Source organism: Callorhinus ursinus, unplaced genomic scaffold (genome assembly GCF_003265705.2).
Source record: "Callorhinus ursinus isolate GAN/ISIS: 27379988/994484 unplaced genomic scaffold, GSC_fseal_2.0 scaffold10, whole genome shotgun sequence".
Classification (NCBI taxonomy): Eukaryota; Metazoa; Chordata; class Mammalia; order Carnivora; family Otariidae; genus Callorhinus; species Callorhinus ursinus.
In genome coordinates, this window is record NW_027397072.1 from 77,135,032 (window position 1) to 77,152,850 (window position 17,819).

Consider the following 17,819-nt stretch of genomic DNA (forward strand, 5'->3'; position numbering starts at 1 on the left):
AGAAAAGAAAAAAATTTCCCCAGTTCTACCAAAAAGAGCTTGACTCTCAGGCCTCTGGGGCTTAATCACATTCTTTCTTTAAACAATTCAAGTGTGAAGGTACTTCTCCCAGTACGGAGAGAGGCTATAAGGCTCTTGCAAGTGAGAACTTTGTGTCTGTACAATCCACAGTAATAGCAGAGGCAGCATGAATGAGGCACTGGATATATCTGCTGAGTGAATAAATGATCACCCTTAGCAGCTTTGCACTTTGAGTTTTTATTTGTCCGCTGTCCCACACTCCAGTGCGGAAACAGACTTGTGTGAGTTAAGCCATGTGCACCGATTTGGTCCTCTCTGTAGCTAACTATATAAATTTTATGGTCGATAAGCTGTGCCTAAGAGCCTAGTAACCCTAAGCAGAGCAAAGCTAACCAGCCTCCTTCATCAACAGGTCTCCTGAACTGGAGAACAGGTGTTTGAACCGGCAACAGAATTTTATCTTCTCAGTCCGGCCAAGGTCTACCCCAGTTCTGCCTCCTGCTTCATTTCTAGCACATCCATAGCTCCATCGGGAGACCGGGTCTTTGCTAGTGGCGTTCAATCACTACCCACCATTTGCAGTTCTATCCCTTCCCACATCCCTCCTGTCCAACTCGAGCTCCTCTTTGTCCAGGCCTACCGCTAGTGGCATCCGAGCCCGGCTTCGATCTGATGGAAAGTTCCAAAACGGGAGCGGGGGGGGGGGCGGTGAGAGCTGACCCCTGCCCTTTGGACCCGTGGCTCCCAAACGCGGCGTTCCCCGTGGGCCCCCACCCACCGCCCGCAGTTTCCTTAGGGCCACGAAGCCTTTCGCCACCCCCGGTCTCTACCGCTAAGCTCAGGTCCCGGAGCCCTCCCCGTGCACGACCACCTCGCCCCGGGCGCCTCACCCTGGTAGGGCTTCGACAGCGAGTGCTCCCGTTTCAAGTACTCGAACGTTTGACCCGCCCCGACTTGCCGTGGCCCCTGCCCAGACCCCAACAAAAGGAGAAGGAGCAACATCCTGGACCCATTCCCAGCTGACACACGCCGCCGCCACCGCTGCCACCACCCAGAGGGTCCCAGAGTCGCCGCCATCTTTCCCACTGCCGTCCCTTCATTAAGAGCCCGCCCCGTAGCCCAAGCCATTAGCCCAGGGAACCATCTGCCCCGGGTCCCATTGGCTTTCCCCGAGCCCCCGCCCCCGCAGGTGAGCATCTCACCGATTGGCTGGCTTGGGTATCAGTTGCCTTGCCAACCCAGGAAAGGGGCGTGGCCTAATGCCTGACCTCCCTTATTTGCATTTGTCCTGCGCTCCACTAGGCCTGCTGGGAGACGTAGTGATTTCCATTTTGTCTCTGCGTTCTAGAGTAAATTTTAAAGAGATAAAAATGTTGGGGCGCCTGGGTGGCTCAGTCCTTAAGCGTCTGCCTTCGGCTCAGGTCATGATCCCGGGGTCCTGGGATTGAGCCCCGCATTGGGCTCCCTGCTCGGCCGGAAGCCTGCTTCTCCCTCACCCGCTCACCCTGCTTGTGTTCCCTCTCTCAGTATGTCTCTCCCTGTCAAATAAATAAATAAAATCTTTTAAAAAAAAGATAAAAATGTTTCTCCCAGTTTCACGCAAACGTTCTATCCTCTCTGCCATAGTACCCTCCTGTCTGTGCAGAGCTATCCATCGGATGTAGAGCTGAATGGAGAAATAGACAATCCACAATTACTGTAGCTGGACAATTTTCAGGAGAAAATTATCAAATTTCTAAAAGACTTGAACAGAACAAAGAACTTGACCTGATGACATTTATAGAAACTCCACAAAACAACAGCAGAAGACACATTCTCTTGTAGTGCAAAAGAAACATGTACCAAGATAGCCTGGGCAAAACCAGCAAAAAAAAAAAAAACAAAACAGCTCCACAAATTTAGAAAGAAATGAAAACACACAAAGGATGGTCTCCTATCATGACGGAATTAGACTAGAAATTGACAACCGAAAGATTTCTGAGGGGCACCTGGGTGGCTCAGTCGTAAAGTGTCTGCCTTGGGCTCAGGTCATGATCCCAGGGTCCTGGGATGGAGCCCAGCATCGGGCTCCCTGCTCCACGGGAATCCTGCTTCTCCCTCTCCCACTCCCCCTGTTTGTGTTCCCTCTCCCGCTGTGTCTCTCTCTATCAAAAAAATAAATAAAATCTTTAAAAAAAAAAAAGCTCCACAAATTTAAAAGAAATGAAAGCACACAAAGGATGTTCTCCTATCATGATGGAATTAGACTAGAAACTGACAACCGGAAGATTTCTGAGAAATCCCCCAAATATTTGGAAATTAAACTCACTTCTAAATAACCCATAAAGGAGTAGGAAGTGCTGAACGACTGCAGGGATTCTTCTAAGAAATGGAACAGGGTTACCCATCCTTTACCTGGATGGCACAGTAATACACACAGAAGAGTGTGACACCAAAAGAGTGAGAGTCATCCCAGCTTCCCACCTTTTCCCCACCAGTTTCATCACCCAATCAATCAATAATCAAGTCCTGATGATGTTATTCCTAATCATTTCTCAATGCCATCACATCCTTTCCATCACTTGCTTTGTCTTTCTCCCGAACCATAACACGTGTCCCACCTGTTACTCTGATCACCATCATCCACACAGCCACCCACGTGATCTAAACCATCTAACCATGCCATTTCCTGAGTGTCAGGGGTAAATGAGTTGATATTGGTAAAGCTGTTAAATAGTGGCTGGCATGTAGGAAGCACTATATCGTCATCATTATTATTAACCGAGCCCTTGATGGTTGCCATCACCTGTGGGGAAGAGATTCAAGCCCCTCAACTTGGCATACAAAGCCCTCTGCCACCTGGCCCTGGCCCTTCTCTGGCTTTATTGCCCACAGCTTCCTTTCTTCATCTATATGCTCCAGCTTTCCCTCTTCTCTCCTTCTCCCCAGCCCACTTCCTCCTGGAAGCCTTCCCTGACTTCCTCAGGCAGTGGCAGTTGCCCTACTCTGAGCTCTCAATGTTGCCCAAGCACATTGCTTACACAGCTCTAGCCAGGTCTGTGTGTCTTCCCAACAGGCTTAACCAAACTTAATTCTCTCTTTCCTGAACATAAATATATTTAATAACAGAAAAATGAAAGTAAGCCTGTTTTATGAGTGATCAACATTTTTATATGAAAACTGTTGGGGCACCTGGGTGGCTCAGTCAATTGAGCACCTGCCTTGGGCTCAGGTCATGGTCCTAGGGTCCTGGGATGGAGCCCCGTTGGGCTCCCTGCTCAGTGGGGAGTCTGCTTCTCCCTCCTCCCCCCACCCTGTGCTCTCTCTTGCTTGTGCTCTCTCTCCAGTAAATAAATAAAATATTTAAAATAAATAAGTAAATAAATAAATAAAAACAAAATGAAAAACTGTCACAACCATATGGCACCTGGCTGGCTCAATTGAGGGAGCATGTGACTCTTGATCTCAGGGTTGTGAGTTCAAGCCCCACAGTGGATGTAGAGGTTACTTAAAAATAAAATCTAAAAAAATTTAAAAAATAAATAAACTGTCACAACTACTGATCATTTATGCACTCCACACAAAGTAGATGTTTAGTGATACAACATAAGAAATTGCAATGGATCTATTCACATCATACCTTAGCTTTTAAACCATTCGTGGATCCCAATTACCATAGGATAAAATCCAAACGCCTTAGTGTAGCATTCAAAGCCCTTCAAACTGACTCAAATCAGGCTGTACACATGTCTATTACAATGTGTGTCACCCTGAATCATGTAGCTCAATTAACAGATTATGTGTTTGTCTCCCTGGCAAGGCTGGAAGCTCCTGGACCACAGGAAGCAGATCTTACTCATTTCCTATCCCAGGCCTCACCTACTTCCCCATTCCCTAACCCATCACCCAGCACATAGTAGGAGTCCTAATTGTTTTGAATAAAATTATTTCCATTATATTTCTCTGTCAGCTGGAATTTTTTTTATTGTGGTAAATATACATAAAATCAAATTTACCATTTTAACCATTTTTAAGTATATAGTTCATAGGCATTAAATACAATCACGTTGCTGTGTGACCTGTCAACTTGATTTTGGATAGTATCTCATCATACCTCATTGTAAAATTCACTGTAATGAAGAAAAGGGGGATAAAGGAGAGGGTGTGACAGACAAAATACACAGGACAATAAATCAGATGATTTTGTTCAGATTGTTGCAATAGGCGGAATGCTCATTAGTGAGGAAAGTATCAAAGAGAAGGAAGTGGGGGGGCGCCTGGGTGGCTCAGTTGGTTAAGCATCTGCCTTCAGCTCAGGTCATGATCTCAGGGTGCAGGGATCGAGCCCCGTGTCTCCCTGCTCAGCAGAGAGTCTGCTTCTTCCTCTCCCTCTGCCCCTCCCCCCCATGCTCGCTCCCTCGCAAATAAATAAATAAAATCTTAAAAAAAAAAAAAGAAAGAAAAGGAAGGGGACCTGGTGTTACATAGAGGCAGGTAAACAAGGGAGTCGTCATAAAGGAGGATGGAGATGGTTTTATCTGAGTCACTGAGGAAGGGCAAAAGTGGGTCTTATCTCAGAATATTCTAGAGCAGGATAGTCCTTTGAAGTTAGCCATTTCTCAGAACTCAAAATGGGGTGAGAGGGGACACAAAACGGTGAGGGGATTTCTTGACTGTAGCTGCTTTCCAGAAGTACAGGGTTCATATAAAGTTGAACACTGTTAAGGTCTTGAGGGTGTACAGGGAAAGAGAAAAAGGAGCCAAGTCCTCCTCCCACACCGCCCTATACACACACAGAAGCGCTTTCTGATAGTTAGGTCAGGTCTTGACCCACCATCTTCCAGCAGCTTAATATTCTCTTTTTCTCCAGAGAATCATTTCCCATGATCTAAGGCTATACACCTCCAGGGTGGGAGCATTCATAGACCATATGAGTTGTGCATTCCAGCAGTTCTGGATGATTCCTCTAGTTTCTTGTCTTCAAAGCCAAACAGGTACGTCCACTTAGGAGCACCTTGAAGCCTGATGCCCCTAACCCACCCCATGCCAGAGGCTGCAAGGCAGCCTCTTGGCCCCATCCTTTCCTCTCCCTTTGCCCTTCACTTCTAAACCTTGCCATTCCATTTAAATCCACCCTCACCCCAAACTTAGGACCCAGAGCAGGACCTAACATCAGCCTTCCCAAAGCCAGGTAGACCATTTTTCCTCCTCAGAGGTCTGGATTAGGACTTGGGATTAGGTCCATCATCAGCCCTAGAGTGGCAGCTAACCCGGCCCCACCTCAGCCCCTGCCCCTTTCCTCCGCAACACTCTCCCCACCCTTCGACCCCCCTGCACCTCCAGTTCTCCAAGCAGACCCTAGTGCACAGAAGGGGACAGGAGCTCTAACACTAACTAGCCAATTACTTTCCAGTGGCAACTTACAAATTCTGGCCTCCCGACAAGCCACAATTGAATAGCCTGGAGTGCTTGGGGCACACGAATGCCTGGGTCCCACTCCCAAACACCTGATTCATAAATGTGGGGTAGGGCCCAGGGATTTGGGTTTGAAAATCTCTCCCCAGAGAATGTGATATGCAGCCAAAGTCCAGAACCACAATGCTTTCACATCCAGTATCTCATTTTGACCTCTCATTGACCTGGCACGGTGGGCAAGAGAGACATTACCACACTTCTTTTTTTTTTTAAAGATTTTATTTATTTGACAGAGACAGAGCGAGAGAGGGAACACAAGCAGGGGGAGTAGGAGAGGGAGAAGCAGGCTCCCTGCGGAGCCGGGAGCCCGATGCGGGGCTCGATGCGGGGCTCGATCCCAGGACCCCGGGATCATGACCTGAGCTGAAGGCAGACTCTTAAGGACTGAGCCACTCAGGCGCCCCGGCATTACCACACTTTAAGATTAGGACATCTGTGCTCCGTTCATAGAATAAATTTCAAACAGGGTACAGCACCTGAAGTTAGAGGTAAGATTTTGAGGTTTGTTTTAAAATACTCTGGAGGAGGGGTGCCTGGTTGGCTCAGTCGGTAGAGTCTATGACTCTTCTGCGTTGTGAGTGTGAGCCCCATGCTGGGCTTAGAGATTACTTAAAAAAAAAAATACTATGGAGGAAAATCATGTGTGTGTTAGGAAGAGAGTGGGATAGATGGAAAAAAAAAAGCAGCAAGATCTTGATAAATTTGAAGCTGGGTTATGGGGATATGGGGATTCCCTCTAGGTTTATGTGTTTGGGAGTTGCCATAATAAAAAACTTTTTTTAAATCTCCCTTGGAGATGATTACGAAATGTGCTGGGTATGCATTTGTGGTGTTTTCTAAATTTCCTCCAGGGAACGAAAACTGTAATTAACTGTCATCTGTAAAGTTCATTGTGACCCATCCAATATAATGTCATAAGTAAAAAGAGAGGAGTCTGCAATCTAGAACAAGAACAGTCAACGGATGAAAATACGTCCGAGTGGGGGCGCCTGGGTGGCTCAGTCGTTAAGCGTCTGTCTTCGGCTCAGGGCATGATCCCAGGGTCCTGGGATCGAGCCCCGCATCGGGCTCCCTGCTCAGTGGGGAGTCTGCTTCTCCCTCTGCCCCTCCCCCTGCCCCCCATTCGTGCTCTCTCTCTCTCAAATAAATAAATAAAATTTAAAAAAAAAGAAAGAAAAAGAAAATACATTCAAGTGTCCAGGAAGACAGTATTTCTAAGTGTCCTGTGTTCGTTATTCAAATCAAGCCTACTCTCCTAACATATTCATAACGACTTCCCACTTAACATTCTAGCTCTCTTAGAATTTCCCAGTATATTAATATTTAATTTCTCAGTATATTAAGACATTAGTATTACTATATTATCATATTGCTAGTATGAGCTATTTGTATGTTAATTAAGAAATTAGTATTTGGCTTTATCACTTCATTACTGTGTGACTTACGCTTCCCAGTGTGTTTATCCATCAGTAAATCAATACCCCAGGGACACCTGGGTGGCTCAGTCGGTTAAGCGTCTGCCTTCAGCTCAGGTGATGATCCCAGGGTCCTGGGATCGAGTCCCGCATCTGGGCTCCCTGCTCCACGGGGAGCCTGCTTCTCCCTCTGCCTCTGCATCTCTCTCTCTGTCTCTCATGAATGGATAAATAAAATCTTAAAAAACAAACAAACAATACCCTGAGGACCATCTCTCAGATCTGTGGTGGCTCTAAGAAGGGACAAATGAATTAAAGACTGCCTCTAGGTCTCCAGATGCCCACTTATCACAGGGAAGTTGGGACATAAGATTCACTAAGAATTGCAGGATGAAGGTGGGCAGGAGGGAGGAGCACTCTGGCATGTGAAGTTGGAATGAAAACATCTGCTCTTTTGAGATCCACCTCTACCTTTTGACCTGGGGCAAATTACATAACCTCTGAGCCTCAAATTCTCCATCTGTAAATTGGGTGTTGAAACCTACCACACTGAATTACTGACAGCATTAAACAAAAGAATGTATAGGGGAGCCTCGCTGGCTCAGTCGTTAAGCGTCTGCCTTCGGCTCAGGTCATGATCCCAGGGTCCTGGGATCGAGTCCCGCATCGGGCTCCCTGCTCAGTGGGGAGTCTGCTTCTCCCTCTCCCGCTCCCCCTGCTTGTGTTCCCTCTCTCACTATGTCTCTCTCTGTCAAATAAATAAATAAAATCTTTTAAAAAAATGTATAAAGAATGCATAGGCACATTTTAGACTCAAGAGTTCTCTAAGTACCCAAATTACTATTGTTTGTAAAGCTTTGTTACAGCTTGTCTTCTTGTGTTCTGAAGTGTGTTCTGGGAAAGTGGATTTGGTCCCTTTAGGAGAAAGTACATGTGTTGGAGGTTGGTTTATAAATGGAATAGAAACCACTGACTGATTTGAGAATATTGCTCAGGGATCTGGGGCGCAGTGTAGAAGTGTAGAAGGTACAAATCCTATCCCTGGGGTTTATAATTAGAAATAGGATAAGCCGGGGCGTCTGGGTGGCTCAGTCGTTAAGCACCGGCCTTCGGCTCAGGCCATGGTCCCAGGGTCCTGGGATCAAGCCCCGCATCAGGCTCCCTGCTCGGCGGGAAGTCTGCTTCTCCCTCTCCCACTCCCCCTGCTTGTGTTCCCTCTCTCGCTGTGTCTCTCTCTGTCAAATAAATAAATAAAATATTTAAAAAAAAAAAAGAAATAGGATAAGCCTTCTTTGAAGGTCAAACAACTTAAAAAAAAAGGCTTTGTGGGTATAATATTCCTCATTCACCTCCTGCCTATGGAAGATGAACAGACGGAGGAGCCCTGAGCTCTCCAGATGCTGGATGAGGGAGGAAGGGCATGGGGACAGCTGAGCTCCAGCTATGACATAAAGAAGCCAAGGGAGGGGGTGAATGAGGTTGGAAATTCCCATGCTGTGCAGAAGGCTCTAGGAAATGGCAGGCTCTTCAGTTCGAGCGGAGGCACTGGGGACAAGGGAAGCCATCCTGGGGCTTTGGCAGTTAACCTGGCCTGAAGTCCTGAGCCAACCCGATGATGGCGGCCACTTCCAAAAGTCCGACTGAGGGTTATTGGCTCTGGCATGGAAGCCAAGAAGTCGAAGTTAGACTAAACGCTGATGGATAAAGACTGAAGATTAATGCATGAGGAGCCCAACTGCAAAAATATGATTGTATTTCTTTAAATCATATTCCACTTTGTGTTTCTTTAAAACAACTAGACTGGGGCGCCTGAGTGGCTTAGTCAGTTAAGCGTCTGCCTTTGGCTCAGGTCATGATCCCAGGGTCCTCCTGGGATCCCAGGGTCCTCCCTGCTCAGCTGGGAGCTTGCTTCTCCCTCTCTCTCTGCAGCTCCCCCTGCTTATGTTCTCTCTCTCTCTCTCTGTCAAATAAATAAACTCTTAAAAAAAATAAGAAATAAAAAAAATAACTAGACTCATGCATGGCTGTTTTGTAATAAAGATTTCTATATTCTATAAAGTCATGAAGACTTTTATGATGTTCCTTGGTTTCAACATTTCTCAATGAAAATGACAGCTTGGAATGCACTGGAACTAGACAGGTTTGGGTTTCAATTCCTGGCTCTGCTGATCTCGTTGATCTTGTATGACCTTGGGCAAGTTATTTAACATCTTTGGGACCCAGGTCTCCATCTGTAAAAGGAGACCAATAGTAACATCTACCTCAAATAATTGCTCTCAATATTTAAATGAGGAAAGAAGTGGAAAGCACAGTGTCTAGCGCAAAGCACTCGATAAATGGGAGTTTTTTTAAAAAATATATATATTATTTATCACTTTACATCTGGATTACAATGGCAGCTTCTTGGCTGGACTGCCGCCCACCATTTGCCCAGCAGACTGCTAACCATTAACCCTCCCAATTTTTAGTTTCTATCACATTACTTCCCCAATAAGAATTTTCTGGCTCGAGGGGCGCCTGGGTGGCTCAGTCGTTCAGCGACTGCCTTCGGCTCAGGTCATGATCCCAGGGTCCTGGGATCGAGCCCTGCATCGGGCTCCCTGCTCCGCAGGAAGCCTGCCTCTCCCTCTCCCACTCCCCCTGCTTGTGTTCCCTCTCTCGCTGTGTCTCTCTCTGTCAAATTAATAAATAAAATCTTTAAAAAAAAGAATTTTCTGGCTCGGGGTGCCTGGGTGGCTCAGTTGGTTAAGCGTCTGCCTTTGGCTCAGGTCATGATCCCAGGGTTCTGGGATTGAGCCCCATATTGGGCTCCCTGCTCGGCAAGGAGTGTGCTTCTCCCTCTCCCTCTGCCAGCCTGTCTGCCTACTTGTGATCGCTCTCTCTCTCTCAAATAAATAAAATCTTTGACACAGAGAACAACTGAGCCACCCAGGTGCCCTTAAGTAAAATCTTTAAAAAAAAAGAATTTTCTGGCCCTCCATAATTGGATTAAGACCAAACTCCCGTTTGTAGGCGAATGTCACCACTTTGGGTGTTACTTTAAAAGAAACTGGGAGTCTCCGGAAGGTTTTGATCAGAGGAGGTTTATAATCTAATTTAATCTAATATAATCTAATTTATATTTTTATTTATTTTTATTTATTTATTTTTAAAGATTTTATTTATTTATTTGAGAGAGAGAGAGAATGAGAGATAGAGAGCACGAGAGGGAAGAGGGTCAGAGGGAGAAGCAGATTCCCTGCTGAGCAGGGAGCCCGATGCGGGACTCGATCCCGGGACTCCAGGATCATGACCTGAGCCGAAGGCAGTCGCTTAACCAACTGAGCCACCCAGGCGCCCCTCTAATTTATATTTTTAAAGGACCACTCTGCTGCTGGCTTGAGAAAAAAACTGTAGGGAGGAAAGGGCAGAAGCAAGGAGACCAAGAATATTGGTAACCCAAGTGAGAAAGGAACGTGCCTGGGGCCTGGGTGGTGGCAGCAGAAGTGGGGAGAGGCAGCTGGAATTTACATGTATTTTCAAGGTTCAGTCAACAGGATTTGCTGATGGAGCTGACAGAGGCATAAGAGAAACAGAGGAATAAAGGATGACGCCAAGATTTTCTGGCCACAGCAATTGGAAAGATGGAGTTGCCATACACTGATAGAAGTGAAATTGTGGGAGATAAATGTTTTGGAGGAAAGATCAATATTTTGATTTTAGTGATATTAGGTTTATGTGTCTATTGGACATCTAAGCAGAGAACAGGCCCTCTGACCCCAATCATCATCCCAGTAAGACCAAATTCCCAATATTTAAGAAAAGCAGTTGGGGGTCAAGGGCGGAGGAAGTTTATCAATTGATTAGCCTTCAGTAGAGAGGATTTTCCCTTACCTACTGTGATAGCCAGACTCTAAATGGCTCCCACTGACCCCTGTCACCTGCTCGTGGATAGTCCCCTCCCACAGGGTATCAGTTTTGGTCCATAGGACCAATAGAATAAGGAAGACATGGTGGTATATCATCTCTAAGGCTAGGTCATAAAAGACATTGTGGTTTCTATCTTGGATCACTTATTATAGGCAAAGCAAGCTACCATGTTGTAAGGAGCCCCATGAAAGGTCCATGGGACAAAGAACTGAGTCCTCCTGCAAATATCCATGTGAGTGAGCTTGGAAGTGGATCTTCTGGCCCCAACCAAGCCTTCAGATGACTTCAGCCCCAGCCAACATCTTGACTTCTGTTTGTGAGAAACTCTGAGCCAGAACTACCCAGCTAAACTGCTTCCTAATTCCTGACCCACAGAAACTATGACCTGATAAAGGCTTATTATTTTAAGCCACTAAGTTCTAGGGGTAATTTGTTATGCAGCAATAGGTAACTAACATACCTCTCAAAGTCAAGCGAGGGAGGTGCTCTAAGAAAATCTGGAGGGTTCTGCAAGAAGAGAGACTGGCATTTTATTCCACAATCAAACCTCTGCTCAGGCAGTACACTTACTGTTCTGCCCTGGGCAGTCTATACTGCAACCATTGGGAGGACTCTATCAGGAGGGGCTGCCTGACAGGCAAAGTGTCCCCCAACAGCAAGAAGCTGGATTAAGTAAAGACAAATTACCCTTCTTCCCCTCTTGCCCTACCAGGCCCCAATACTAGAGAAGTTTGACCCTGAAAAGGAAGAGGGGAAGTATCCTAGAACCAATACATGACTCCCTTTGCTGGACACCAGACACATACACACACACGCACACACACACGCACACACACACGCACACAAACACCTCCCCACCCTGAAACTGGCTGCAGTGATTGGAGGACTGAAGTCTGACCAAGGCCCTTCCCGCCTCCAAGTCCCCAGAGCAGAAACTGGATCCCAAACCTGGATGATAGGAAGGGGGTGTAAGGGATGTAAACCAGAAACGAGATGGGAGTTCTTAACAGACCTGAGTGCACTTCTAATACTAAAAGTCACACTAAAGCTCTGGGATCCATCTAGGATCTCAAGAAGGAAGGGAAAAGGGAAATCTGATAGAAATTGGTTACAAGATTGTCATGTTAAGGCCCCACTGAGTGGAGATTCCTCAGTCAACTGATTACAATGGTTCCTCTAGCCCAAGTCCTTAGAGGGGCAGCACAATGCATGGGTTAAGAAGGTTTGGAGTCAAGACAGGTTTGAACAGTATTGAAATCCATCATTGAGTGATCCTGAACAGGTTTCTTAAGCTTCCAAATCTCTCTTTTCTGATCTGTACAGTAGAATAATGGTACCCCCTCTCACAGGGCTATGGTTAAAGCTAAGAAAGAGAGACTGCAGTCAACAGGGAGAGGAGACATAGCCCCAGACAGCTCGAGGCCTCTGTGATCTCCAGTTAGGAACCCTCTCCCCATATAAAAGCCCACACCAGACTCCTGATTGGCCCTTCTTGGTGTCCTGTCCACCCTCGGTCAATTGATATGGCCTGAGATACCTTTGTCCAGGCCTGGTCCGTTGTCCGTCTCCACGGGACAACCCATGGGAAAGGAGGTGGGACAGGTCTCCAGAGAATAAGGAGGTACTGTTCCCTGAAGAAGGGAACAGGAAGCTGGACAACTCCGAGCAACAGATGCCCACTACAACTGAGCTTGTTGATTTCACCTTTACCTTCCTCTCTTGGTTGCCTAGGAAAATTAATACATCAGAGAATTTAAATGAGGATAGAACCTGATTATCTGACCTAATCCCCTCATGCTGGAGATAAAGGCCCCAAGGCCCAGTGTGGGATGAGCCAGTTGTTAAAGGCTCTACAGGTTATTTGGTGCCTCGGCAATTGTTTTGGACAGACCTGCAGAAATCTGGACACTCGGGAATGAAAATCTCAAAGGCTGTCTCCCACTCTGGCAGACAATAAGATTCAGTAATCAGGAACTTGCCTCACTGATCTGCCTTGGGAGATTTATTGCCTCATGTGGATTATGCCAGGCACTGTGGGTGTGGGTGTCATTTACACAGAGAACATTCTAACTCCCACCAGCCCTCCTAAGGTTCCTCCAAAGAGAATTCCAGTGCATGCCCATGAGCAATGCATGAGAGTATTATTCAAATTGAAGATCAGTCAAGAAATCAATTTAGTTGGTTGAAAAGCAGACTTTTTTTTTTTTTTTTTAGACATAGGTTAGAGTGGAAATTACATCAAGGGGTAAATGTAGTTTCATGAGACAGTTTTCTCGGTTGCAATTTTATATATAAAGCTACTGGCTAAAAGCTTCATCCTCATTTCCCATTCCTGGCCCCCAACAGTATTATTCTTACCTCCTTTTTAAGGGAAATCCAATTCATTCCACAAATGCATATGGAATGCCAAGCATGCCGGATACAGAGATGACTATGACATAGTTTTTGTCCTTGAGGGACTCTCAACCCAGTGGGAAATGGCCTCCAGTGCAGAGAGGGGACAAGGAGAAAATGAAGAAGCAGAGGGTGACAGATTACAGAAAAACAATCTCTGGGCAGTGGCATAGGGGAGGAAGGGGACCTTGTGCTTTCTATTCTATACTTTGAATTTGTGGCAATGAACATGTATCGTTTTGGCAATTTAAAAAAAAGCCCAATAAGAAGATAAAGATACAGGAATGAATAAATGAATGAAATGTAATGTGAAAGTCCTAGCCCGAGGGAAGGAAAACACATTTAGGAGCAGCGCTACCAAACTTGGGCTCATTTAGTCCTTTTAGTCCGACACAAGGGTCTCTTGATCCCCATCTTAAAAATGGAGAAATCGAGACCCTAAGAGGTCAAGCACTTGGCCCCAATTCACCAGCTGATAAGGGACAGAGCCCAGGGCATTTCTGCTACAGCCTATTTCCATTTGCCAACTAAGAAAAAGGGTCAGAAACAGAAAGACAATGACTCCAGGAACTTTGTTCTTAAGCTTTTGTAAATACTCAGTGTCTGTTTTTTTGTTCTTCCTTATTTTTCTTCAGCGATTAACAGTGAATCTCTTAACATAAAAAAGGGTCTTTGTGTTTTGGGAGGCAGAAGGAAAAGCTTGCTGGGGTAGCCAGTCCTGGGAAAGGGGGAGGGTGGCCAATGGTGGGGGAGGGGGGGAGCTCCAGTGCACGAGAGGAGGAGGGAAGCAGAAAGGGGAGCAGGCAGAGTCCTGGGCCCGCTGTGCCTCCCCCAGACCCTGCGCTGCCTGGCACTCCTCACAGGGGCCCTGCTGTGAGCAGGGGGCTTCCCAGCAGTCCTTGCCTCGTGGGCCGTCAGGTCTCCTAGATCCCAGTGATAGGCTTCCCTCTCCTCAACTTGCCAGCTTTTGCAGCCTGAGTCCCACAGCCCGTGGGCACTGTGCCAACCCCTGCCTTACCTCCAGTGGTTCTACCTGCGCCCCAGCCTCCTTTCTTCCCTCAGCTCTGAGGCCCAAGGGGTCCAGGATGTGGTCTTGTTTAGTCTCTTCTTCCCCACCATCCTCTACAGATTTTCTCTCTCTGCAGGAAAGGGAAGGGAAAGAACAAGAACACAGTGGTTGGGGGTGGATGGGGACACAATGGATCTAAAGAAATTTGAGTTGTCCTCCAAAAATCCCAGCCCTGTCATGTTCATCACCATCATGGTTAGGGATCATGTTTATTGGGCTCTTACCATGGGTCAGGCATCACCTCACTCAGCACTCCAGAATGTCCCGGAGTCCCAGGTCACAGAGGCAATCCCTGGCAGAGCCAGCCCCACAGTGTGCCCCCTGAGCTGTGCCGGAACCCCCATGGTGGGGCATCCTGCCTCCTGTGGTCCTGTCCCAAAGGAGAACAATTTGTCCTCTGGCCATGGAGCCTTGAAGCCGACGCAATGAATACAAGTGCTTCCTCCCCTTTGCTGCTCTGGCATTCCACTTCCTGTCATGGGCACATCCTTTAATGGGCCTGGATCCCCTGATCTGATGCTTTCATCCCCTCCTCACCTTAATGAAGTGTCTGTTTCAGGTAGAAAATGACACCAGGTCCTCATGCCCCTACCTGTTGGGGTGACCTGAGTTGGGATTTGAGCTAAGGTACCATCTCAGCTAATCCCATGCTTGCTCTGTGCCTCTGTGAAGGCATGCCTGCCCCTTCTCTCCCCACACAACTTAATAGCACAGATATGACTTGCAAATGTTCAGGGGTATTGCAGGCTTACAAGACAGCTGGGGAACAGGCCACCTCATCGCCCCCACCCAGGCTCTTGAACCCCAGGACCTGGGCATCCTCCGAGAGACTTGTGGGGCCCCGGTGGCCACAGGCTCTGAGCCCCACCAGCAGATGGGAGCTGCTGCCCAAGAAGCAGCAGCTCCCCATCTTGGGTACCCAGAGGTTGAAAAGGACTAAGAAAGCAGCCTGGGAGGATCACAGCCTGTGAGGAGTGGTGCCGGGGGTCCCAGATTACTAATTCAGGACCTTGTTCACCATTGGACCCTCAGCATCAGCACCATGCCAGGTACAAAAGAAGGGGCAATAGACTTTTAAGTCTGTCTCCCTGCACAGGACCGGAAAGGCATGGGCTCAACCCTGGGGGTGTGGACATACTGCCATAGAGTCCAGAAACCTGTCAGATCCAAAAGTCATGAATGGAGTGCTTTGAGCTGCTCAGGAGTCAGGTATCAGACCCCTCTGAGAACGACCTTCACCGAACTCCTTACTTGCGAATGGAGACAGGTGAGTAAGGGCTTCCACCCTGGGGCCGAGAAACAGGTCTGACCCTCAAAGGAGACAGACTTCTCATTTGCACATCACTTTCTACAGTTCTCACAGCCTGGTTCACGGAAGCCACACATTTGTCCAGGCTTCCTGACTCTTCACACACACAGATCTCCACCTCCATGTTGTCCCCTCCACTCGATGGGAAAGGCATAACTCTGCGGATGAGGAAAGGTTAAATGCTCTCATCAGGGATAGAAGCCCGGCAGGGAGAGAACCTGGACGCTAGTCTGGACCTCAAATGCCTCCTCAGACATTTTCCAAGTTATGGTGCTTTTAACTTTGGTGGAGAGATTCTCGTCTCCTCTGCTGGATTGAAGGCTCTGGGTGGGCAACAAAGAGTTTTGTATCTTTACTTCATTGAATCTGTTTTTTTCCCTTTTTTTTGGTAAGATTTTATTTATTAATTTGACAGAGAGAGAGCACAAGCAGGGATGAGGAGCAGAGGGAGAGGGAGAAGCAGACTCCTTGCTGAGCAGAGAGCCCCACACGGGGCTGGACCATGACCAGAGCCAAAGGCAGACGTTTAACTGACTGAGCCACCCAGGCGCCCCTGTTGAGTCTGTTCTATTCACCTAAGTATGCATGTGAATGCAATGGTGGATGAGTGGAATTAAATGAACTTTAGCAGAGACTAATTCTTCCTACCAGACCCTCACCACCCCTCCCACTTTTACCCAAGTACCTCAACAGCTTATTTTTTCCTTCCCTTTGTTGGCTTCTGTCATTGGACTCAGTGTATATATAAAGAGCTCTGAGCACAGACAGTTTGAAAAGGGCAAAATAAAAATAGCTGATTAGTCGATAATAGAATGGCAAAGTCTCTAAGTACCACGGGGGAGGTCATTAGTCTTAAAGCTGGCTGGAAAGAGATGAGGTGGGGTGGGCAGAAGCCTCTCTGAGAGCTGGGCTTGCTCTGAGGTGATGCAGGTGATTCCTCCTGGTTGGTGGAGATGGGAGGCAACAGCCAGTCAGAGGTTCTTTCTGCTTTTGTTCTGTCTTGGCCAGTGACCATCCTGAGGCTCCTGCTCCTTACCAAACTGGCCTGCTAGATGCTCACTGTGGAATAGGAAGTGCGGCGCCTACCTGCAAGGGACTGCTTCTCTCTCTCCCTCTGCTCCTCATCCCTGTTTGTGCTCTCTGTCAAATTTTTTTTAAAGATTTTTTTTTTTTTTTTGACAGAGACACAGCGAGAGAGGGAACACAAGCAGAGGGAGTGGGAGAGGGAGAAGCAGGCTTGCCTGCGGAGCAGGGAGCCCGATGCGGGGCTCGACCCCAGGACTCTGGGATCATGATCTGAGCCGAAGGCAGACGCTTAACGACTGAGCCACCCAGGCGCCCCTCTCTCTGTCAAATTAATAAATAAAATCTTACCCAAAAAAGGGAAAAAACAGATTCAATGAAGTAAAGAGATAAAACTCTTTGTTGCCCACCCAGAGCCTTCAATCCAGCACAGGAGACAAGAATCTCTCCACCAAAGTTAAAAGCACTATAACTTGGAAAATGTCTGAGGAGGTATTTGAGGTCCAGACCAGTGTCCAGGTTCTTTCCCTGCCGGGCTTCTATCCCTGATGAGAGCATTTAACCTGGCCTAGTATGCAGAACCCTCTGCCCCTGCTAAGAGTACTTAGCTAAATTAGGCCTCTCTACCACCACGTCCCTCCCATGACACTGTACCTGACTGTTCCTCTGCTTAGGCTCTTTCTGGCTGGTATTGATCGTTGCTTTTATTGGCAAACAGTATACCACGATAAAAATAAAACACAAGTGTTTGTGCAGGGAGAGAGTAAAATGGATTCTGTGTCTCCAGGGCTGGCAGAAAACTTGCTCTGAGACCCAGTGGTCAACCTGGTACCTGATTCTCCCCAGTGCACCTCTGCAATTATTGTAAGGACGTTTGTCTGTCTGTCTCCTTCCCCTTGACAGGACAGGCGGCTGTGGTCTTCCCCACACCTCCTGAGTGCTTGTTGCTCAATTCATAGTTGCTAATTGACACCAAGGTAGGGCCTTCCAGGAAGCAGTCATTTCAGGGCTAGGCCTGGCACCACACCTCTCAGCTCATTTTCACATGTGTGTGCCCCAGCTGGCCAGTCACCACAATTGGGGGTTAGGGGTTTGGTCCGGTGGGGCAGGCAACAACATCAGCTACATACAACATTCAGAGTTGTCCTGTCCTGTTCAATGCCTAGGCCAGTTGTTCCCATAAGCTTGGAGAGGTGGTGCCCTATTATCATTCTTACCCCCATTT

The 17,819-nt window shown here is 47.3% G+C and overlaps 1 protein-coding gene across 6 annotated transcripts in view; it reads right to left on the reverse strand.

Annotated features, from left to right (window-relative positions):
- LMAN2L (lectin, mannose binding 2 like) overlaps positions 1 to 17,819 on the reverse strand; it is a 42,904-nt gene that overhangs the window by 24,033 nt on the left and 1,052 nt on the right. For 4 of the 6 annotated variants that reach the window (XM_025868941.2, XM_025868940.2, XM_073897805.1 and 1 more), the window contains exon 1: positions 912 to 1,131. In XM_025868941.2, the coding sequence (XP_025724726.1) occupies positions 912 to 1,098 (187 nt within the window). In that variant the 5' untranslated portion in view covers positions 1,099 to 1,131. Of the gene's footprint in view, positions 1 to 911; positions 1,132 to 14,211; positions 14,333 to 17,819 lie in introns of those variants that run through there. The other 2 variants (XM_025868947.2, XM_073897806.1) reach the window with 2 other exon arrangements.